This window comes from Bidens hawaiensis, unplaced genomic scaffold (assembly GCF_021521415.1).
Source record: "Bidens hawaiensis isolate Kalapana, Puna unplaced genomic scaffold, B.hawaiensis_p1.1 tig00008947_1, whole genome shotgun sequence".
NCBI lineage: Eukaryota > Viridiplantae > Streptophyta > Magnoliopsida > Asterales > Asteraceae > Bidens > Bidens hawaiensis.
This window is the reverse complement of record NW_027491651.1, coordinates 414099-431474: the sequence shown is the minus strand read 5'-3', so window position 1 is coordinate 431474 and position 17376 is coordinate 414099. Positions and strand designations below refer to the sequence as shown.

The 17376-nt window shown below is 37.1% G+C and overlaps 1 protein-coding gene across 1 annotated transcript; it reads right to left on the bottom strand.

Annotated features, from left to right (window-relative positions):
- Positions 1 to 11144: 11144 nt before the first annotated feature.
- Positions 11145 to 12854, bottom strand: LOC143530510 (cytochrome P450 84A1-like). Its single transcript, XM_077026028.1, has 2 exons — positions 11958 to 12854; positions 11145 to 11867 (listed from the first exon to the last, which is right to left on the bottom strand). The coding sequence occupies exons 1-2, from the start codon at positions 12852 to 12854 to the stop codon at positions 11244 to 11246; spliced, it is 1521 nt and encodes a 506-aa protein (XP_076882143.1). The 3' UTR covers positions 11145 to 11243.
- Positions 12855 to 17376: the final 4522 nt, after the last annotated feature.

Below are 17376 nucleotides of genomic sequence, written 5' to 3'. Positions count from 1 at the left end.
TTCTGATCGAGATTCCCGTTTCACTTCGCACTTTTGGAAGTCGCTACAGAGCGCACTAGGCACCCGTCTTGATATGAGCACATCATACCGTCCTCAGACGGATGGGCAAAGTGAACGAACTATTCAGACCTTAGAGGACATGTTGCGTGCCTGTGTGTTGGATTTCGGAAAAAGTTGGGAACCTCACTTACCTTTGGTAGAGTTTTCGTATAATAACAGCTACCACGCAAGTATTAAAGCAGCGCCGTTTGAAGCACTGTACAGACGGAAGTGTCGATCACCTCTCTGCTGGGCAGAGGTGGGTGACAGCCAAATCACTGGACCAGAATTGGTATTCGAAACTTCGGAAAAGATTGTTCAAATCCGAAATCGCATGGCAGCAGCACGAGATCGCCAAAAGAGTTACGCCGACAAGCGCCGAAAACCTCTCGAATTTCAAGTGAGCGACCAAGTATTACTCAAAGTCTCACCTTGGAAAGGTGTGGTTCGCTTTGGGAAGCGAAACAAACTCAACCCACGATACGTTGGCCCTTATCGAATAACTGAGCGCATTGGTCCGGTGGCGTACCGACTGGACCTACCAACGGAACTCAGTGGCGTACACAATGTATTCCACGTATCCAATTTGAAGAAATGTCTATCTGATGAAACCCAAGTAGTCCCTTTGGACGAATTGCAAGTCGATGAACAGCTACGCTTCATTGAAGAACCAGTTGAAGTTTTGGATTGGGAAACCAAAACACTCAAGCACAGCAAGATTCCAATCGTAAAGGTTCGTTGGAACTCGAGACGTGGACCGGAGTTCACGTGGGAACGCGAGGATCAAATGATGAAAAAGTATCCTCACCTTTTTGAAGGGTTGACCAAACACAGAAAACCGCGAAACCCGACAAACCGTCAGAAAGCACCGGAGGTATGAATTAAATTTCGGGACGAAATTTCTTTCTATTAGGGGATGATATGACAAACCGTCAGAAAGCACCGGAGGGCATATAGATGTTCCTATCATCAAACGTGAGATAGATTCGATCTTACAAAATCATACATGGGAACTAGTGGATCTTCCTCAAGGATATAAACCACTAAGATTATGACAAACTGAAAATTTTTCTTACTTTTTCAGACACTCATCACGACTTGACTCAAATTTTCGGGACGAAAATTCTTTAACATGGGAATGATGTGACATTCGTCAATTTCAGGTTAACTCCGTTAACTCAACTCCGTCAATTCAAACTTAAAGATCATTGAATCTATAACGCACACCTCATTACATTAAACTAGGGTTTAAATGACGCTTGACAATTACTACATGTGTAGTCTTTCGGGAATTGCACCGAAACGCAAACGAGTTGACGCAAACAATTGGTGAGTAAACGAAAAACGTCAAAACAATAATTATGTGATAATTATGTGTTAGACATATGTGTTACTTGATTTTATTATGTGTGATGCTAAACAAGAAGCAAGAACTAAATTAATTAAGCTAGAAAAGTAACATTTGAAAGTTGAGGGACTTAAGTGTAACATATTGTTATTAAATAATAATAAACCTAAACCCTAACTCTCTCTTTCTCTCCTCCCAAACCGACGGCAGCCCCCCCCCCCATGTCTCCCTTGCGATCGGCTCACACACACACACATATTACTTGATTTTTGATCTTGTCTTTCACAATTGAAGCATCCTACACCCGTTTCTAGTCATCTTCTACCTTCCTCTTGCTTGCTTTGGTGTTTTTGAAGGTATAATTATAAACCCTAGGTCCGAAAATCTTATGTATGGTGTTTATATGTTTTGTTTTGATTAGATGATGTATTGATTGTGATTTGATAACTAATATTGATGTTATTGCATGTTAATTGCTTGTTTCTTTGATTTTGAGTTCAAGTAAAACCCTAATCATGTATGTTGTGTGTATTTGATGTGCATGGATAATGATTATGCTGTCTAGAAGGTCATATGAACGGATTATGGTCCATAGATAGTTAATATGTTGAGTTTGGATGCAAACAGTTTCTGGACAGATTGTGTTGTTGATGTTCAATTGACTGTAACGGGGTGTAAATGTGAAAATTGGTTGAGATTATTGATACTACAGTATACTAGGTTGAGTCTAGTTTCTAAAGAATATAAATTTGCAATTTTTGGATGTGTAAAAGTTAACTTTTATGATTTTACAAAAACGTTGTGTAAATCTGAGTTGTGAGACCTGCTGTTGGGTTGTTTTGTAAATATTATATCTCATGAACTATGAGACCAAATGGGTTGGTTCCACCTCTGGAAGTTAACTTGTTGAGTTAAGAACCTAACCCAATTGGTCTAGAATTTTTTGGATTTTTCATTTAACGGGAATTTCAAATAAAATTCTGTTGCGCATGAATTTGACTGTTGTGAGTTTGCTGTAGTAAATTGATCATTTTGAGAAATATATGTGGAATAAAAATATAACAAAATATGTTCTGGAAACCTAACACAGGTATTCTCTTGTGGTGATTTTTGATGAATTAATTGATGAGTTGTGATCTGTGGATTAGAGTAATCTTTACTAGTAGTAATCTGTCTCGGTAAAGCTAGTTGCTGAGTTAGGCGAAAGTACATGAAATATGTTGATAATCGATAATTGCTACGTGTTTGACCAAAATACCCTTGTGTTAGAACATTACTAGAAGTATGCTATGTTTATACTTGATGCTTGAGAAGTTGTTTACACGTGTAACGTATCACAAATATACTTGTTAAGTCATACACGATTCACAAACGAAACACGAAACGTATCTTGTGCTTTGGAATTATGTGCCGGGTCTAGAGACTCGATAATAGTTCCGATACTTAGAAAAATCTCCTTGTTGTTATAGAACGCTAGTGAGAGTTTTCTGTGACGCGCATCACTTGGTGATTTGTTTTTGGGAATTCTTCGCAAACAGTGAGTTTCACTTTCCCCTTTTAAACTCTTTAAACGCTTTTCACTTGGGGGAGATAACATACTCCGAAAACGCTTTTAAGATTTTGTTAGTAAATTATATATCACTTGTAAAGGCTAAGTGGCAAACGAAACAATTGAAGTCCTACACATCGAACCGTTTAGTATTGGAAAATAGCGAGTCACTGTTGAGTAGTACTACTGGGTTTGACAAACCCCACCCAACGCTAAACTCGACTGGAGGTCGAGTGGGTGTAATTTTGGCTAACACATTACCATGGTCTGGATGACCTGGTGGCAAGGCACTTGATAAACAGTCAGCTTCGGTGTCGAACACTTAGTAATACTTGTTGTATAGGCTAGCTACCTATCGATATATAATTGATTTAACACTATCTGGTAACGCAAAACGCTAAACGCAAAACGCTAAACGCAAAACGCTGAACGCTGAACGCTGAACGCAAAACGCTAAACGCTTTATTTTATATAAACTTGTGAACTCACCAACCTCGTGTTGACACTTTTAGTATGTTATTCTCAGGTAGCCGAGGCGGGCGCGCAGTATAGGATCATGCATTGTTGAAAACGCTTTTGTTTATGCAAACTGATTTTAAACTGTTGTCATCGGATTTTAAGTCGTCCTGCGTGACGCAAGTTTTGTCTTTTGGTTTTTACGCTTCCGCACTTATTTTCATTTAAACGTTTTTATGGTTTGATTATAACTAATGATTCCGATCCTGTTAGTTCACTCCCTCTGACGGTAAAACTCCGTTAGTGGATTTTGAGGGTGTGACAAAGATATCGATGGATCTTCAAGAAACTGATGGCACTATCGATAAGTATAAGGCAAGGTTGGTGATCAAAGGATATAAACAACGAGAAGGTTTAGATTACTTTGATACGTATTCGCCGGTTACGGGAATAACATCTATATGGTTGGTGTTTGCCATTTCCGCCATTAGAAACTTGGAAGTTCACCAAATGGATGTAAAAACGGCTTTCTTGAATGGAAATATAGAGGAAGAGATTTACGTGGAACAACCTGAAGGCTTCATAGCCGTTGGGTAAGAAAAGAAAGTATGTAAACTTGTGAAATTCTTGTATAGATTGAAACAAGCTCCTAAACAATGACACCAAAAGTTTGATCATGTCATGCTTGATGCTGGGTTCAAAATCAATGAATGTGACAAATGTGTATACTTGAAGGACGCATCCGATGGATATGTCATTTTGTTTCTATACGTAGATGATATGCTCATTGCTAGAAGTGATGACAAAATCATAACGTCCACAAAGAACATGCTAAAAGCAAGATTTGACATGAAGGACATGGGTTTTGTGGATGTAATTTTGGGAGTTAAAATCACACGACCCAAAATGGACTTGTTTTAATTCAATCCCATTACGTGAGCAAAATTCTTGAGAAGTTTAATGCGAATGACTCTAATGTAGCTAGAACACCCATTGACACAAGCCAACATCTAGCTAAGAATAGAGGTGAACCCGCTAATCAGTTGGAATACTCAAGAATTATTGGCAGCTTGTGTATCTTATGAGTTGCACTAGACCCGCCTTAGCATATGCTGTAAGCAAGCTAAGTAGATACACAAGCAACCCAAGTTCAAGCCATTGGAACTGTGTGATTCGGTTGCTTCGGTACCTAAGATACACTAGAGAATACGGGTTACATTATAACAGATATTCAGCAGTTGTCTAAGGACACTGTGATGCAAACTGGATATCTGACACAAATGATTCCAGAGCAACAAGTGGATATATATTCACACTTGGAGGTGCTGCTATATCGTGGAAATCGTCTAAACAAACGGTTATAGCAAGATCCACGATGGAATCATAATTCATCGCCCTAGATAAAGCAGGCGAAGAGGCAGAATGGTTACGTCAATTTGTTGAGGATATACCAAGATGGCCTAAGCCGGCATTGGCCATCTGTATACATTGTGATAACCAATCGGCAATTGGCAGAGCTCATAGCACAATGTATAACGGTAAGAATAGACATATTAGACGTAGACATAATGCGGTACGACAACTAATATCTACTGGAATTATCACTGTTGACTACGTGAAGTCAAAGGATAATATTGCGGATCCGCTAACAAAAGGCCTAAGTAGAGAGTTAGTTCAGAACTCGTCCATGTGAATGAGACTGAATCCCTTGAAAAATTAAAGTTTATGCGAAGGAAACCTAACTCAACAGACTGGAGATCCCAAGAATTGAGTTTAATAGGAAAACCTAATTGTATGAATTAGTGCGGTCACTGTGGTGGGGATAACCCTACAATTTTAAGAGGGAGATTACCACGTAGCAAGGTAACCTTCCTAGTCCATTCCTAAAGTGACTAGTGTGAGGCTAAGCATATAGCTTTTAATGATTTGACCAAGGTAGTCAGTCATACATGGTGAATCACCTATGTGAGAGAGAAGTGGGGTCGCTTCAAAGGGTGTTGTTGGGCACAATACTTAATAGCTCTTGCAGAACCAGGCGTATGTTCATGACCATAACGAACACAACTATAAGGACTTGACTTTGTCAAGGAGAGACTTGTGTGAAGTGTATTGTCTTCTACACAAACGGCAGACGAGTTCAAAGACATCACTGTCTACTCAGAGCCAATGGGATAAGTATGCTTCATAAGCAAAAGTTCAAAGGATAACACCTACCTATTGTATGCAAGATTCAACTGCAGATATCTAATCAGAATAATGTTGTTTCGCCCTCCATTCATGTGGGGGATTATTGGAAGTTTTATGTAAAGTGTGTGAATGAAGTCTTAATAAGGAAGTGGTAAATGTCGTGCGTGCCCGCACGTCCCGCGGACACGAATGCAGCTCCAAAAACCCGAGCCCGCGTTAGACAATTTTTTGTTATTCGTTTTGAAATTCAAAATTTGTTGGCCCGGTCAAGATCATTAATAATCATTATGATGATGATTATTATTATCGGTTTTCAATTATTCACTAATGACCATTATTTGAATATTATTATTCTTTAATGGTCATCAATTAGAATTGATTATATTTAATGGGCATTATTTGAATATTATTATTCTTTAATAATCATCGATGGGAATTGATTATGGTTATGATTCCCTGGTTATAAAACCAGGATGAGTGCATCATTTTGAGATACACCAAATACATCAACATACACACTTCATCTTCCTCTTTGCTACAACAATATTTTTTTCGTTTCGTTTCAGGCAAGTGGTTAAGTGTAACATCACGTAAATTTCGGGATAAAAATGTCAAATTTCCAAATATAAGGGACCAATTTTGCTAAAATTCAAACTTCAGGGACTAAAGTGTAAAATTCTGTTTTCCTGACCCATCGCGATATGCGATGGATCAGAAAGGAAACCCATCGCGTACCGCGATGGGGTGTCTGACACACAATGACACGTGTGCCACATGTCGCCACGTGGCACGACGCCTGCCACGTGTCAACACGTGGCAGGTCTAGGGTGTGACAGGCCAAGACAATGTCGCGGTACGCAATAGGCTAAGCCAAAGGACCCGTCGCGTACCGCGATGGGGTCCAAAATCAGGCCTATAAATAGCGACCACGGGATTTCATTTCCGTCACACAAAATCAAGCTTACTTTCTCTCTCTAACATCTCTCTTACTACCTCGAAATACGTGCCCTCGATCCACCTCGTTTTGCGTACCCGATTTCTTGTAATTCGTGATATACCTCAATAATCGTGCCACCTCCCGATGATGTTAAGCAAGAAGATGGTATTGGAGTGACGTCCCGACAAGTTACCTCATAAAGCGTGCCGACGTAGAAGAGTGTCTCGAGAAGCGTGCCGAAGTAAAGAGTTGATCAAAGTGAGCATTGAAAAGCAAGTGGCGTCGAAGTGCTGCCCAAGTGACTAGGGTGATTATAAGCCAAAGAAGGTAGGCATAATGCCCGACTGAAATAATAATAAAATATTATAAAGGCTTAATACCCAAGTCGAAGTTATTCTCGATAAACAAAGAAACCTATAACAAAGAAAATGAAGAAAAGAAAAATAAAAACATATATGTGAGTATATATATGTATATGATTAATCTTTGTTATAAAATATATTATTTAAGAATAATGAGTATTCTTGAATAATAAAGAAATGAATACGTTTCTTAAGAAAGAAGAAACGTAGGGTTTTATTAAATAAACTAAAGGTTTATAAATATTACTTTTTAACTAAAGGTTTTAAAGTAAAAGAATATTGAACTAAAAGTTCATCGAGATAAATAAGACTAAAGGTCTTAAGCCGGATTGTATATCCGACTAATAAAAGTTATACTCGTACTATAGGTGCAAGATAGCAAGAGAAGAACTCACGGACGGTGTTGGAAACCGATCCCTATCAAAAGGTGAATACGCCCCACTTTTACAAACTTGTTTTCAAACAAAACAAACGTGTTATGTGTAAAACTTTACATGAGGCTACGTGTCTCTAAAAACATTGTAAATAAGAGTATGAGCCTAGCCCTCAGGCTGTAGTATACGTTTGTCTGGATCCTTACATATGTGGTTAAATGCGGTGGGCACATCGCACCACGCCTGGTCACGACCTCCAACCACGATGGGCCGAACCAAAGTATGTTCGAGTGAGAATGACCTTGTGTATATTTATGGTACCTAAGTATGTCGAAACGCTGCGGTGTTTTGCTGGGGTGACCTAGTATAGAGACTCGAATTTATAATGATGTTTGTTTTAACTTGATTATTCCTAAGCCAAGATGGGCCGAGACTTACGTGGTCTCGAGGGGTGAATAAGTAAATTAAATATTTTAGCGTCAGCATATTCACCAGCATTCGTTGCTGGCGTATTTTATAACATTTTGCAGGTAATCAAGAATAGGCTTGTGAAGACGAAGTGCTTATGATTCCGATGGCTCGGATATTTTATTAAACTTAAATATAATGGTGGTTTTGTAAACTTATAAACAAGTAAACTTAAATGAAACTCTCGTTTCATCTTTTGTAATGTAATATTTTAACATTAAATCCACATGTTTATTAAAGTCTTCCGCATTAACCCGTAACTCTGATTTATTTACAAATATGGTACCAACTATCGATCACACTCCTAGGCCTAAGATGGGGGTGTGACAGGTTGGTATTAGAGCCATCGATCTTAGCGAATTGGGTATCATAAAACAATACCCAAGCTTCGATCCAAGCATAGGAAATATTTACTTGTTTATTTGAATAGGGATAAGATTGGTTGGTAACCCTTTCTTTCCCTCTCTACATTCTAAACCACCCATCAAAGATGTCTTACAAAAAATTAATGGAGTATTATGATCGTGAAGCTAGAAGAGCAAGGAAGTACTACAAATTCCCAAAGGACATCATAAGGATTACTTCGAAGCATTTTTCAATTCCGATATGGATCATAATCAAAGCAAACCAAATCCCGACATCGAGCAAAGTCCAATCTACCATCTAGATAATACTCCGCACCAAATATACCAAACACCAAGGCACTCAAGTTATCATCCATCCAACCCACCAATGTATCACTCGGTGCCAACATATCAACCAATGGAGACTCCACCACATTACTCAGATCCAACATATGTGTCGCCAAATCCACATCCGTCATATTATTTTCTCGCCAACAAGCAAGTAAAGGAGGAACCCAATTCTCCTTCATCCGATTGGATGCAATGCCACTCAGATCAACGAAGGTGGCATACCGGCACTTCAACAATGGATTCTGCCAATTCACACAAAGAAGGACCCTCTCGCAAGCCCAAGATGAGAGTGACAATGCCATACAAGAAGATCCATGTGCCTGCAATAACTGAAGAAGAACTCGAAAAAGAATCAGAGGAGGATCCGGAGGAGGAATCAGATCCTGAGGAAGAGGAATTTCCCGACAACCCAAATGAAGAGATGACACTGGTGGAAGAGCCATACTCACAACAAACCCCAAGCTATGGTTCAGTTGATCCATATATGCAATTTCTCCAAGAACTCAAAGGCAAAGCATCATCGAGCTTCCCAGCATATCAAGGAGAAATTCCATCAATTGAAGACCAAGCTAATGAGATTCAAGAACAGAATAGGCTGCCGAAGCCTTCTTCAACTACCAATCTGATGTAACTGCAACACCATATCCAGATCCGAGGAATCACTACGATGTTGTTATGATGGGGTACTGTGATCCATCACCCCGCTATGGTCATAAATAACTAAGATGTTATAACCGGTGTAAAAGTTATCTTGGTTTGATGAGACCCAAGACCCGCTTATTTTTTTTACTATAAAATTATTTCTTAATTATAAATAATATATTTTTTATAAAAAAAATCTTATAATAATTTTTAGTATAATTTAATGAAATATTATAACCAGTGACAGATCCAGAAAATTTAATCAGTGGGTACAAAAAAGTTCAACCTAGAACTCGTCAATTCAAACTAAAACAAGTCAAACCAAAATGGGTCGGGTCAAACCGAAACGGGCCGAGTAAAAAATTTACATTAAACAAACTACGTATAGAAATGTAAACAATAAATTTCATTAAAGATAAACAAAAATACATATTACAATTGACCTCTACGTGATTTCATCTTTTGAAAACCGTCAATTACATATTCATTTGTAACACTTAAAAGTGCTTCTTTTTCAACACCACAAATTACACAAGCATTTAAAAAATCTTTACTAATTCGATTACGTAAACTTGTCTTTATGATCTTCATTGCCGAAAAACATCTCTCAACCGTTGCGGTTACAACAGGCAAAACAATGTTAGCTATAATAATCGATAAACCAAATGAAAAGAGATATGTTTACTTGTTTCCACCATAACTCTAGCGAGATCCATATACCTTTCAGATTAGCAAATCTTTTATCTTTTCGCACACTATCAATGTACAAACCAAGTTGAGATACAAGAACAATTTTGTACCCATTATCAAAATCATATGGATAAAACTCACACAACTCATTAACTTTGATGCATCAAACTTGGAAAATGAATCATACGGATTAAAAGCTAACATGCTAAGACTTAAGATTGTGTAATAAGATTAACACGGATTTACTTCAAAAGGTTTCATTTATATATATTAGGGATATTGGTTTTAAATACTCTCAACTTTGACCCATTGGTAGATATCACTTCCAACTTACGAAATGTTCTCCAACACTCCCAACTTTTAACATATTTTCTTCTGGCACTCTCGGGGTAACGAGACACTAACTTCGTTAGTGTTTGGGGGTAAAAAATGTCATTTTTCAAAGTTCAAGGATTAAAAATAAAATTTTGTTAATTATATATTACTCCACCCCTCTCCTCCCGACCACCACCTCTCTTCCCTGCCGACAACCACCACCTCCACAGACATCTACCAACTACTACCCGCCTTTGACATATACCCCGGAGAAGAAGACGACTCATTATCCGACACCGAAGAACCCCAATCACCAAACCCACAAACCACCACCACCACAACCGAACCCCAATCTCGAGAAACCGAATCAAAATTGTGGTGGTGGTGGTTTGTGGGTTTGGTGATTGAGTTTCTTTGGTGTCGGATAATGAGTCGTCTTCTTCTCCGGGGTATATGTCAAAGGCGGTGGTGGTTGTTAGCTGTTTGTGGCGGTGGTGGTTGTCAGCAGGGAAGAGAGATGGTGGTTGGGAGGAGAGGGGTGGTGTAATATATAATTAACAAAATTTTGGTTTTAATCCTTGAACTTTGAAAAATGACATTTTTATCCCCAAACACTAATGAAGTTAGTGTCTCGTTACCCCGGGAGTGCCAGAAGAAAATATGTTAAAAGTTGGGAGTGTTGGAGAACATTTCGAAAGTTGGGAGTGATATCTACCAATTGGTCAAAGTTGAGAGTATTTAAAACCAATATTCCTATATATTATAGATGGATTAAGACTTAAGATTAAGATATAAGCCATTGGTTAGAGAAGCATTAATCTGTGCCGTTGTATAAACATACCGAACTCAATAATTTGTTTATGGTAATATATTGAATAAAGTGCATATACTATAATTAGTTAGGCAATTCCACCAAACAGTCTCTGAGTCTAAATTAACCTGCCCAATTGTTTGCCCAAACACCATAATACGTTAACATTTGTAGACGTTTTAATGATTAAAAGATGGTTCATAAATTCATAATTCATTAGGCATGCATGCATTAATGTTTGTTATGAAAATAAATTGTGCACAAGGAAAATCTGGATTTGTTGCATGTTATTGTACCCTTACTAGTTGGTACAGATTTTACAAAATAAGATCTTACAAGGAAAAGAAATATAAATTACTTAAAAGACAAATCAGTACAAGGGGCATAATAATCGTGGTGTCGGGACCGCAACAAGTCGAGTCGCCTTGGGCGCGGTAAGTCCATAGACATCGCTCATGTCGATTTCACTTGGTTTCATTCCGTTGGGTAACTCCCATGTGAAACAATGAAGAAGGTGGACCAAAGCCATCTCCATCGCGTATAACCCGAGTTGCATCCCTGGACACGACCTTCGGCCTGAACCGAAAGGCAAAAACTCATAACTACTTCCTTTAAAATCCGGAGCGCCATCTTTTAAAAAGCGAGACGGGTTGAAAGTATTAGGATCTTCCCAAGAGTTCTTATCTCGGTTGATAGCGTATACGTTGACCATAACACGCGTCCCTTTCGGGATGTGGTAGCCCGCAACCTTTGTCTCTTCGGATGATTTGTGGAGGGTAACCGGGATAGGAGGGTGGAGACGAAGCGTCTCTTTTACGACACACTTGAAGTATGTTAACTTCTCAAAGTCGGATTCTTCGACCCGACGGTCAAGACCGACAACGTCGGTCAACTCTTGTTGCACGCGCTTTAGCGTGTCAGGTGTATGCATCAACTCGGTCAACGCCCACTCTATGGCAGAAGCCACTGTCTCTGTACCGCCAAACATTACGTCCTATAAAAAAGTTAAAGTTAGCTGTCAGATCATATTCTTTTTATGTGGGTTGAATATTAAAGCAATTGTAAGGTTGTTGTCATTACTTACCATAATTATAGCTTTGATATTATCTCGGGTAAGCTTAAGGGAGTTTTGCAAGTCCTCGGCTTCGTTGGCTTTTCCTTCCTCGTTATAAAACACCAACATCTCATCAACCATATCGCTATCAACATTTTCATCACCGGTTTTCTTTCCCTTGCTCAAATGTTCGTCGATGATCTTATCAATAAAACGGTCCAATGCAGCTCGGGCCGCAGGCAAACGAGTATTCAACCCGGCCGGGTCAATAAACCCGAGCCATGGAATGAAGTCACCCAAGTTGAATGCACCAAAAAGCTTAGTGTATTCTTGTAGGATTTTAATAAATTCCTCTTTACCTTCATGAGTTATCGACCCAAAAGCCGCCCGGTAAATAATATCATGGGTGAGCCCAAACACAAGCTCACCCAAGTTTACCGGGGAACCAGTATTTATGACAGTGGACTTCACCATGGAGTCCACCTCATCACGGACAGAATCCCATGATTCTGCCCGTCTACGACTAAACAACTTCATGACACTCAACTTCCGCATCTGCCTCCAGAAGGGACTATAGTCCGAAAAGGCCATATCCACTCGGTTATAAGTTAAATAAGTGATGGCAATGGTAGCGGGACGGTTGGCAAATATATGATCTTGAACTTGAAGTATTTGTCGTGCCATCTCGGGCGATGACACCGCCACGGTGTGGCTAAATCCCATCTTGAGATGGAGAATGCCACCGTATTTTTCAGCCAACTTGGCTAAACCACGGTGGGTGAGTTGGTCCATCATCAGCATGTTGCCGATGATTGGCCACCCCATTGGCCCCGGGGGAAACGGTTTTCGACGGACCCAGAGTAAAAAGAAGGCACTCAAGAGAGAGATCGTGACATAAAATAATACAGGGATTTGTAGAGAATCCATTAATGGAAGTGTGTAGATATGAGATAAGTTGCAACGTGTTGGATGTTGCTGCCTAGAGTGAGATAATAAGGTGCTATATATATACAAGTTGAGTGGGCACACCGGGTTTGAAAGAGTTTGTATATAATCGCTTTATTGTAATACTATTCTTGAAACGATATAATACTTTGAGTTAATATTAATTCCCTTGAAAACTGAAGTAGGATGTTATCAATTTATTTGACTTATTCATTTATAATTTTAGAAATAGGATGAATAATAATATCTCCACCCACTTTTAGAGCTTTCTAGCTTTTTGATAAATATCTCGTCGACTAGCATAACTAAATTACTAAACAAAGGAGATCGATGTGATTTACACATCATTTTACACCATCTATTTTTTTTCTTTATCTAGTAGATGATGGGGCATGTCTCACTAAACTATATTAAAGTGGATAACTGTGTTACCGATGTAACGGTAGGGCTTTCATTTCACTAAATATGTTATACACTTGTATATTTTAAATACTAACTTGAGTGTTCGAGGGGGACCATAGTCTTGTTCTAACGAGATTTTTTTATTTATGTTGTGGTTTTATAAAAGAACCATGAAAGGTTAGAACCGACTTGCATAGCTCTGAAGCATGAACTCAACAACCGACGCTTCAACAATATTATATCAAAATTTTATTATAATATTATATGTTAGATGTAATTCCGTCTCAAACACAAGATGGTGTCGGGTTGGGTCGAGTGGGTTGGTTTTGAGTTATGGAATTAAGTCAATTAATGAAATTAAGGGATGATTTAAGGATTTGTATTTGATTTATGATAGCTAGTTAGATTATTAGTAGATAACATGTGGGTTTCGTTTATTGTTTAATTAGAAGTTTGAGTTCATCTCTAATTGTGCCGAAGTTAGAAGTTTGAGTTCATCTCTAATTGTACCGAGTCACGGTCTAAATAACCTAATCAAAGTTGTGATTATAGTTATGAGATTGTAATCGTTTTGAAGTTATACCATTCTGAGATACAATTAAATTCATGTGTTATTCATTTTGATTGTCAATTGGGACTTAATTATGTTAGAAATTGTTATTATTAAATAATAAATATTATGGAGGCTTTCTTATATTAGTAAGTTCTAAGGTGATCATACAATCAACAAAAGTTGATTATGGGTTCGAATTCGGCTAAAACTAAGTTTGCTTGTATTGACAATAAATTAGTAACTATTAACTATTGCTAGAGATATATATCGGTTATTTTTACTATTACATTAATATCATAATATTAATGATAACCTTACATATAAAGGCTGAAAGCTTTACAATCACTTTTAAAAGATTTTATTCTAAAATAAATCAAAAAAGACAAACCGCCTATTTGTCCACGTCTATTTCGATGACCTCCGGTAAGGAGGTAACGGTCAAAATGGAGCCATCAAGATTGACAAAACATTTTGTCTTTGTAATCTAGTTTACGATATTGTCATTTAGTTTCAAACCAATAAGTCGTTCGAAAAAAAAAAGAAAAAAAAAACTATTTGTCTTGATTAAATAATTTAAAATATTATTTGTATTCTGTACTTCAAAGTGATTATAACATGTTTTCTCTTGTACCCGGAGTGTTCTCGGGAAGGCTTTGGTCCCACCGGAAGCACCATCTAAGGTGATACGGTGTTGTAAAAAAAAAACTTCCCAATCAGGGTAGCCACACTGATTATCCTGGATACTTTATTTTTTTTATTATTCTTTATTTTTTTTTGGAAAACAAACTAACCTCCATTATGGTGCTAGATGGTGGTGGCTGTGATGATTGATGATGGCGCCGGAGGTGGTGAGGATCAAGGTGGCACCGGAGAACGGTGAGATGAAAGGTGGCGCTAATTGATGATCGCGCGAGTTTTCCCTAAACCAACATCAAATACATAACGGCTTAGTTACTAAGTGTTCTTATAGCCCAAGCACAATTTATAAAGTACAAATTTGGGCTAATGATATAAATTTTTGTACTAATGAATTTTTAAGTTTTAAAAAGTGATGTTATTTTAGGTTTAATTTAATTATTTTATATTAAATTTTTTAACTTAACATTAATTAGTAGCAAAACTTGAACAAAAACGTGTGTCCGTATATAACACACAACTAGCTTACCAAGTATATATAACAAACCAACAAGTCGTTTTCCCTCACCAAACTTTTCGATTATATGATAAAAAGAAAACAAAAGTGTCATTTTAAGTCAAGATCCTCCTCTTGCTCCTTTCCCACTTGCCCATTTTTTCACTCTACCAAAAGAATTCATTCTTCTAGTGAATAACTTGGAATTTAATTAAAATATTTGATTCATAAACGAAGAGAAAGAAAGATGAAAATGAGAGAACTTTTGTCGGATACATATACTTCTAACTTGTGTGTGTTTGTTACTTTGTTACACTTCTGTTCGACATAATCACACGAAGCAAACTTGTGTGAGTGTGTCGTAATTTTGGAGTGGGTTATAAGGTTGTGAAGAAAATTCAGTTTAAAAAAACATAAAACCCAACTGTCGGTTTTTGTTTGGGTTTGGTTGTTTATATCATAGATATGTTTTTTTCGATTTCAAGCCGTTCCAAAGAAAGCGGAGTACGACAATTCTTTGATTTATCTGATGCAATTTCGATTAGCAATCAAATGACTCAAGAACACAATGATTCCATTCAAACGATTCGAACCGAATGATTCGTTTAATAAAGCTTAAAGCTTACAAATTCTTTATTAACAACAATCAACTAACTAAGCAAAAGACCTAACAACCCTATTTATAAATTATAACAAACATTTGGGTCGGGCCAATTCAATGGACCGGATGCTTTGCATCATTATCTAACTACCATGGCTGACCTTTCTTTCCAAGCCGGCGTGCCAACTCCTAATACTTGTTCACAGAAGAAAATGTCATTCGAATAAAAACTGAATTATGTGATCTTCTGCTGCCTGGAAAAAAATGGGATTTAACAGACAGTTTTATACAATCAAATAAAAGTTTTGGACTTATAAAAATTCATTAAATCATGAACTTATAAAAATTGACGGTTCCAATTCAAAAGAGAAAAGATATAACTAAACTGATAGTCTTACATGTTTTTTTTTTTTTTTTTTTTTTTTTTTTTTTTTTTTTTTTTTTTTTACAAAAGATTTAAGATGTGTAATGTATATTTCTTGTATAATGTAACAAGTTGGATGAATTTCTTACCATACATATGTAGTTTGAACTAGTTATTAGAGTTTATAAATCACTATTTACTTTACTTAACCAGATGAAAAGGAAGATTCTATGTTAATGTTAGCATTTGATGAACTTGTAACAATATTTTTATTAAAGTGAGTTGACATAAATAAAAAATCTCACAGTTCCAATAAAAGGAGTAGCAGAAATGCGAACCTTTCTCGACCTTTTTATTGGCTGCAAAATCCACAAGTAACCAAACAGGCTGTGTTGATGCGGTTGAGTGAAAACTTATAACTTATGATAAGTTAAAAAAAAAAGTGTGGATTTTCTTATTATGTGATAGGAAATATTGATAAGTCACACATTTGTGACTTATGAGTTCTCCTTATAAGTTACGTGGTAAAAATAAGGAATCCCAAACACCCCCTAATTCATAAACCCAACAGGGTGTGTTTAAAATACACAAAACTTTGTAGCAGGTTGAGTTGGATACCCTTCATAAAAGTATAAAACAAGATGGATATAGACAGCCTGTAAACGAACCAAACGGACACGGACGATGACATGCTCGTGTTTATTCATTTAACTTTAATCTAACACGAGCATGAACATATGATCGAACACATTTTTTTGTTTGTGTTCATTCATTAAGAAAATAGGCATGTTCGTGTTTGTTTATGTCCGCTCGTTTAAAACCTAAACGAACTGTTCATGAACATAAACTACCATTCAAATGTTGTAAATTTACCTTGTGTGTACGTCATAATGTTATTCAAGTACAGTCTCGTGTATCTGCCATTTATCTTAAACATGACATCCATTCCCTTTATCTACCAAATCAAAACATTACCATGTATTACTATTTACTTGTTTTATTCTATTAAATTAAGAAAAACAACACATCACCAGAAACACAAATTTTTATTAAATTAATTAATTACCTTAGGCATACAACTTGAATCAAGTGCAGCCACTTGCCCATGAGCAACTGATTCTTCATGCGTTAAAATTGAACCAATCCCGATATTTTAAGGGGGGACGTGCCATCGTTCTCCATCTGTGTAGTATCCTGGTTAGACAAACATGTTAACTTTTATTACAAAGTATTTTCAGATATCAAAGGTTGTTACAAAAATAGACATGCCGGAATCAATAGATCCTTAAGTTAGTAGTATATTCAATTTTAAATATTCTCACCTTGTTGGGGTATTTTTTGCCCACGAGAAAGCCCAATAAATTTTAGTCCACATGGGTTTAATACTATTATTATTATAGTTATTAGTAATAAAGGAAAAAAAAGAAAAATATATATTTGTGTTTTATTGGT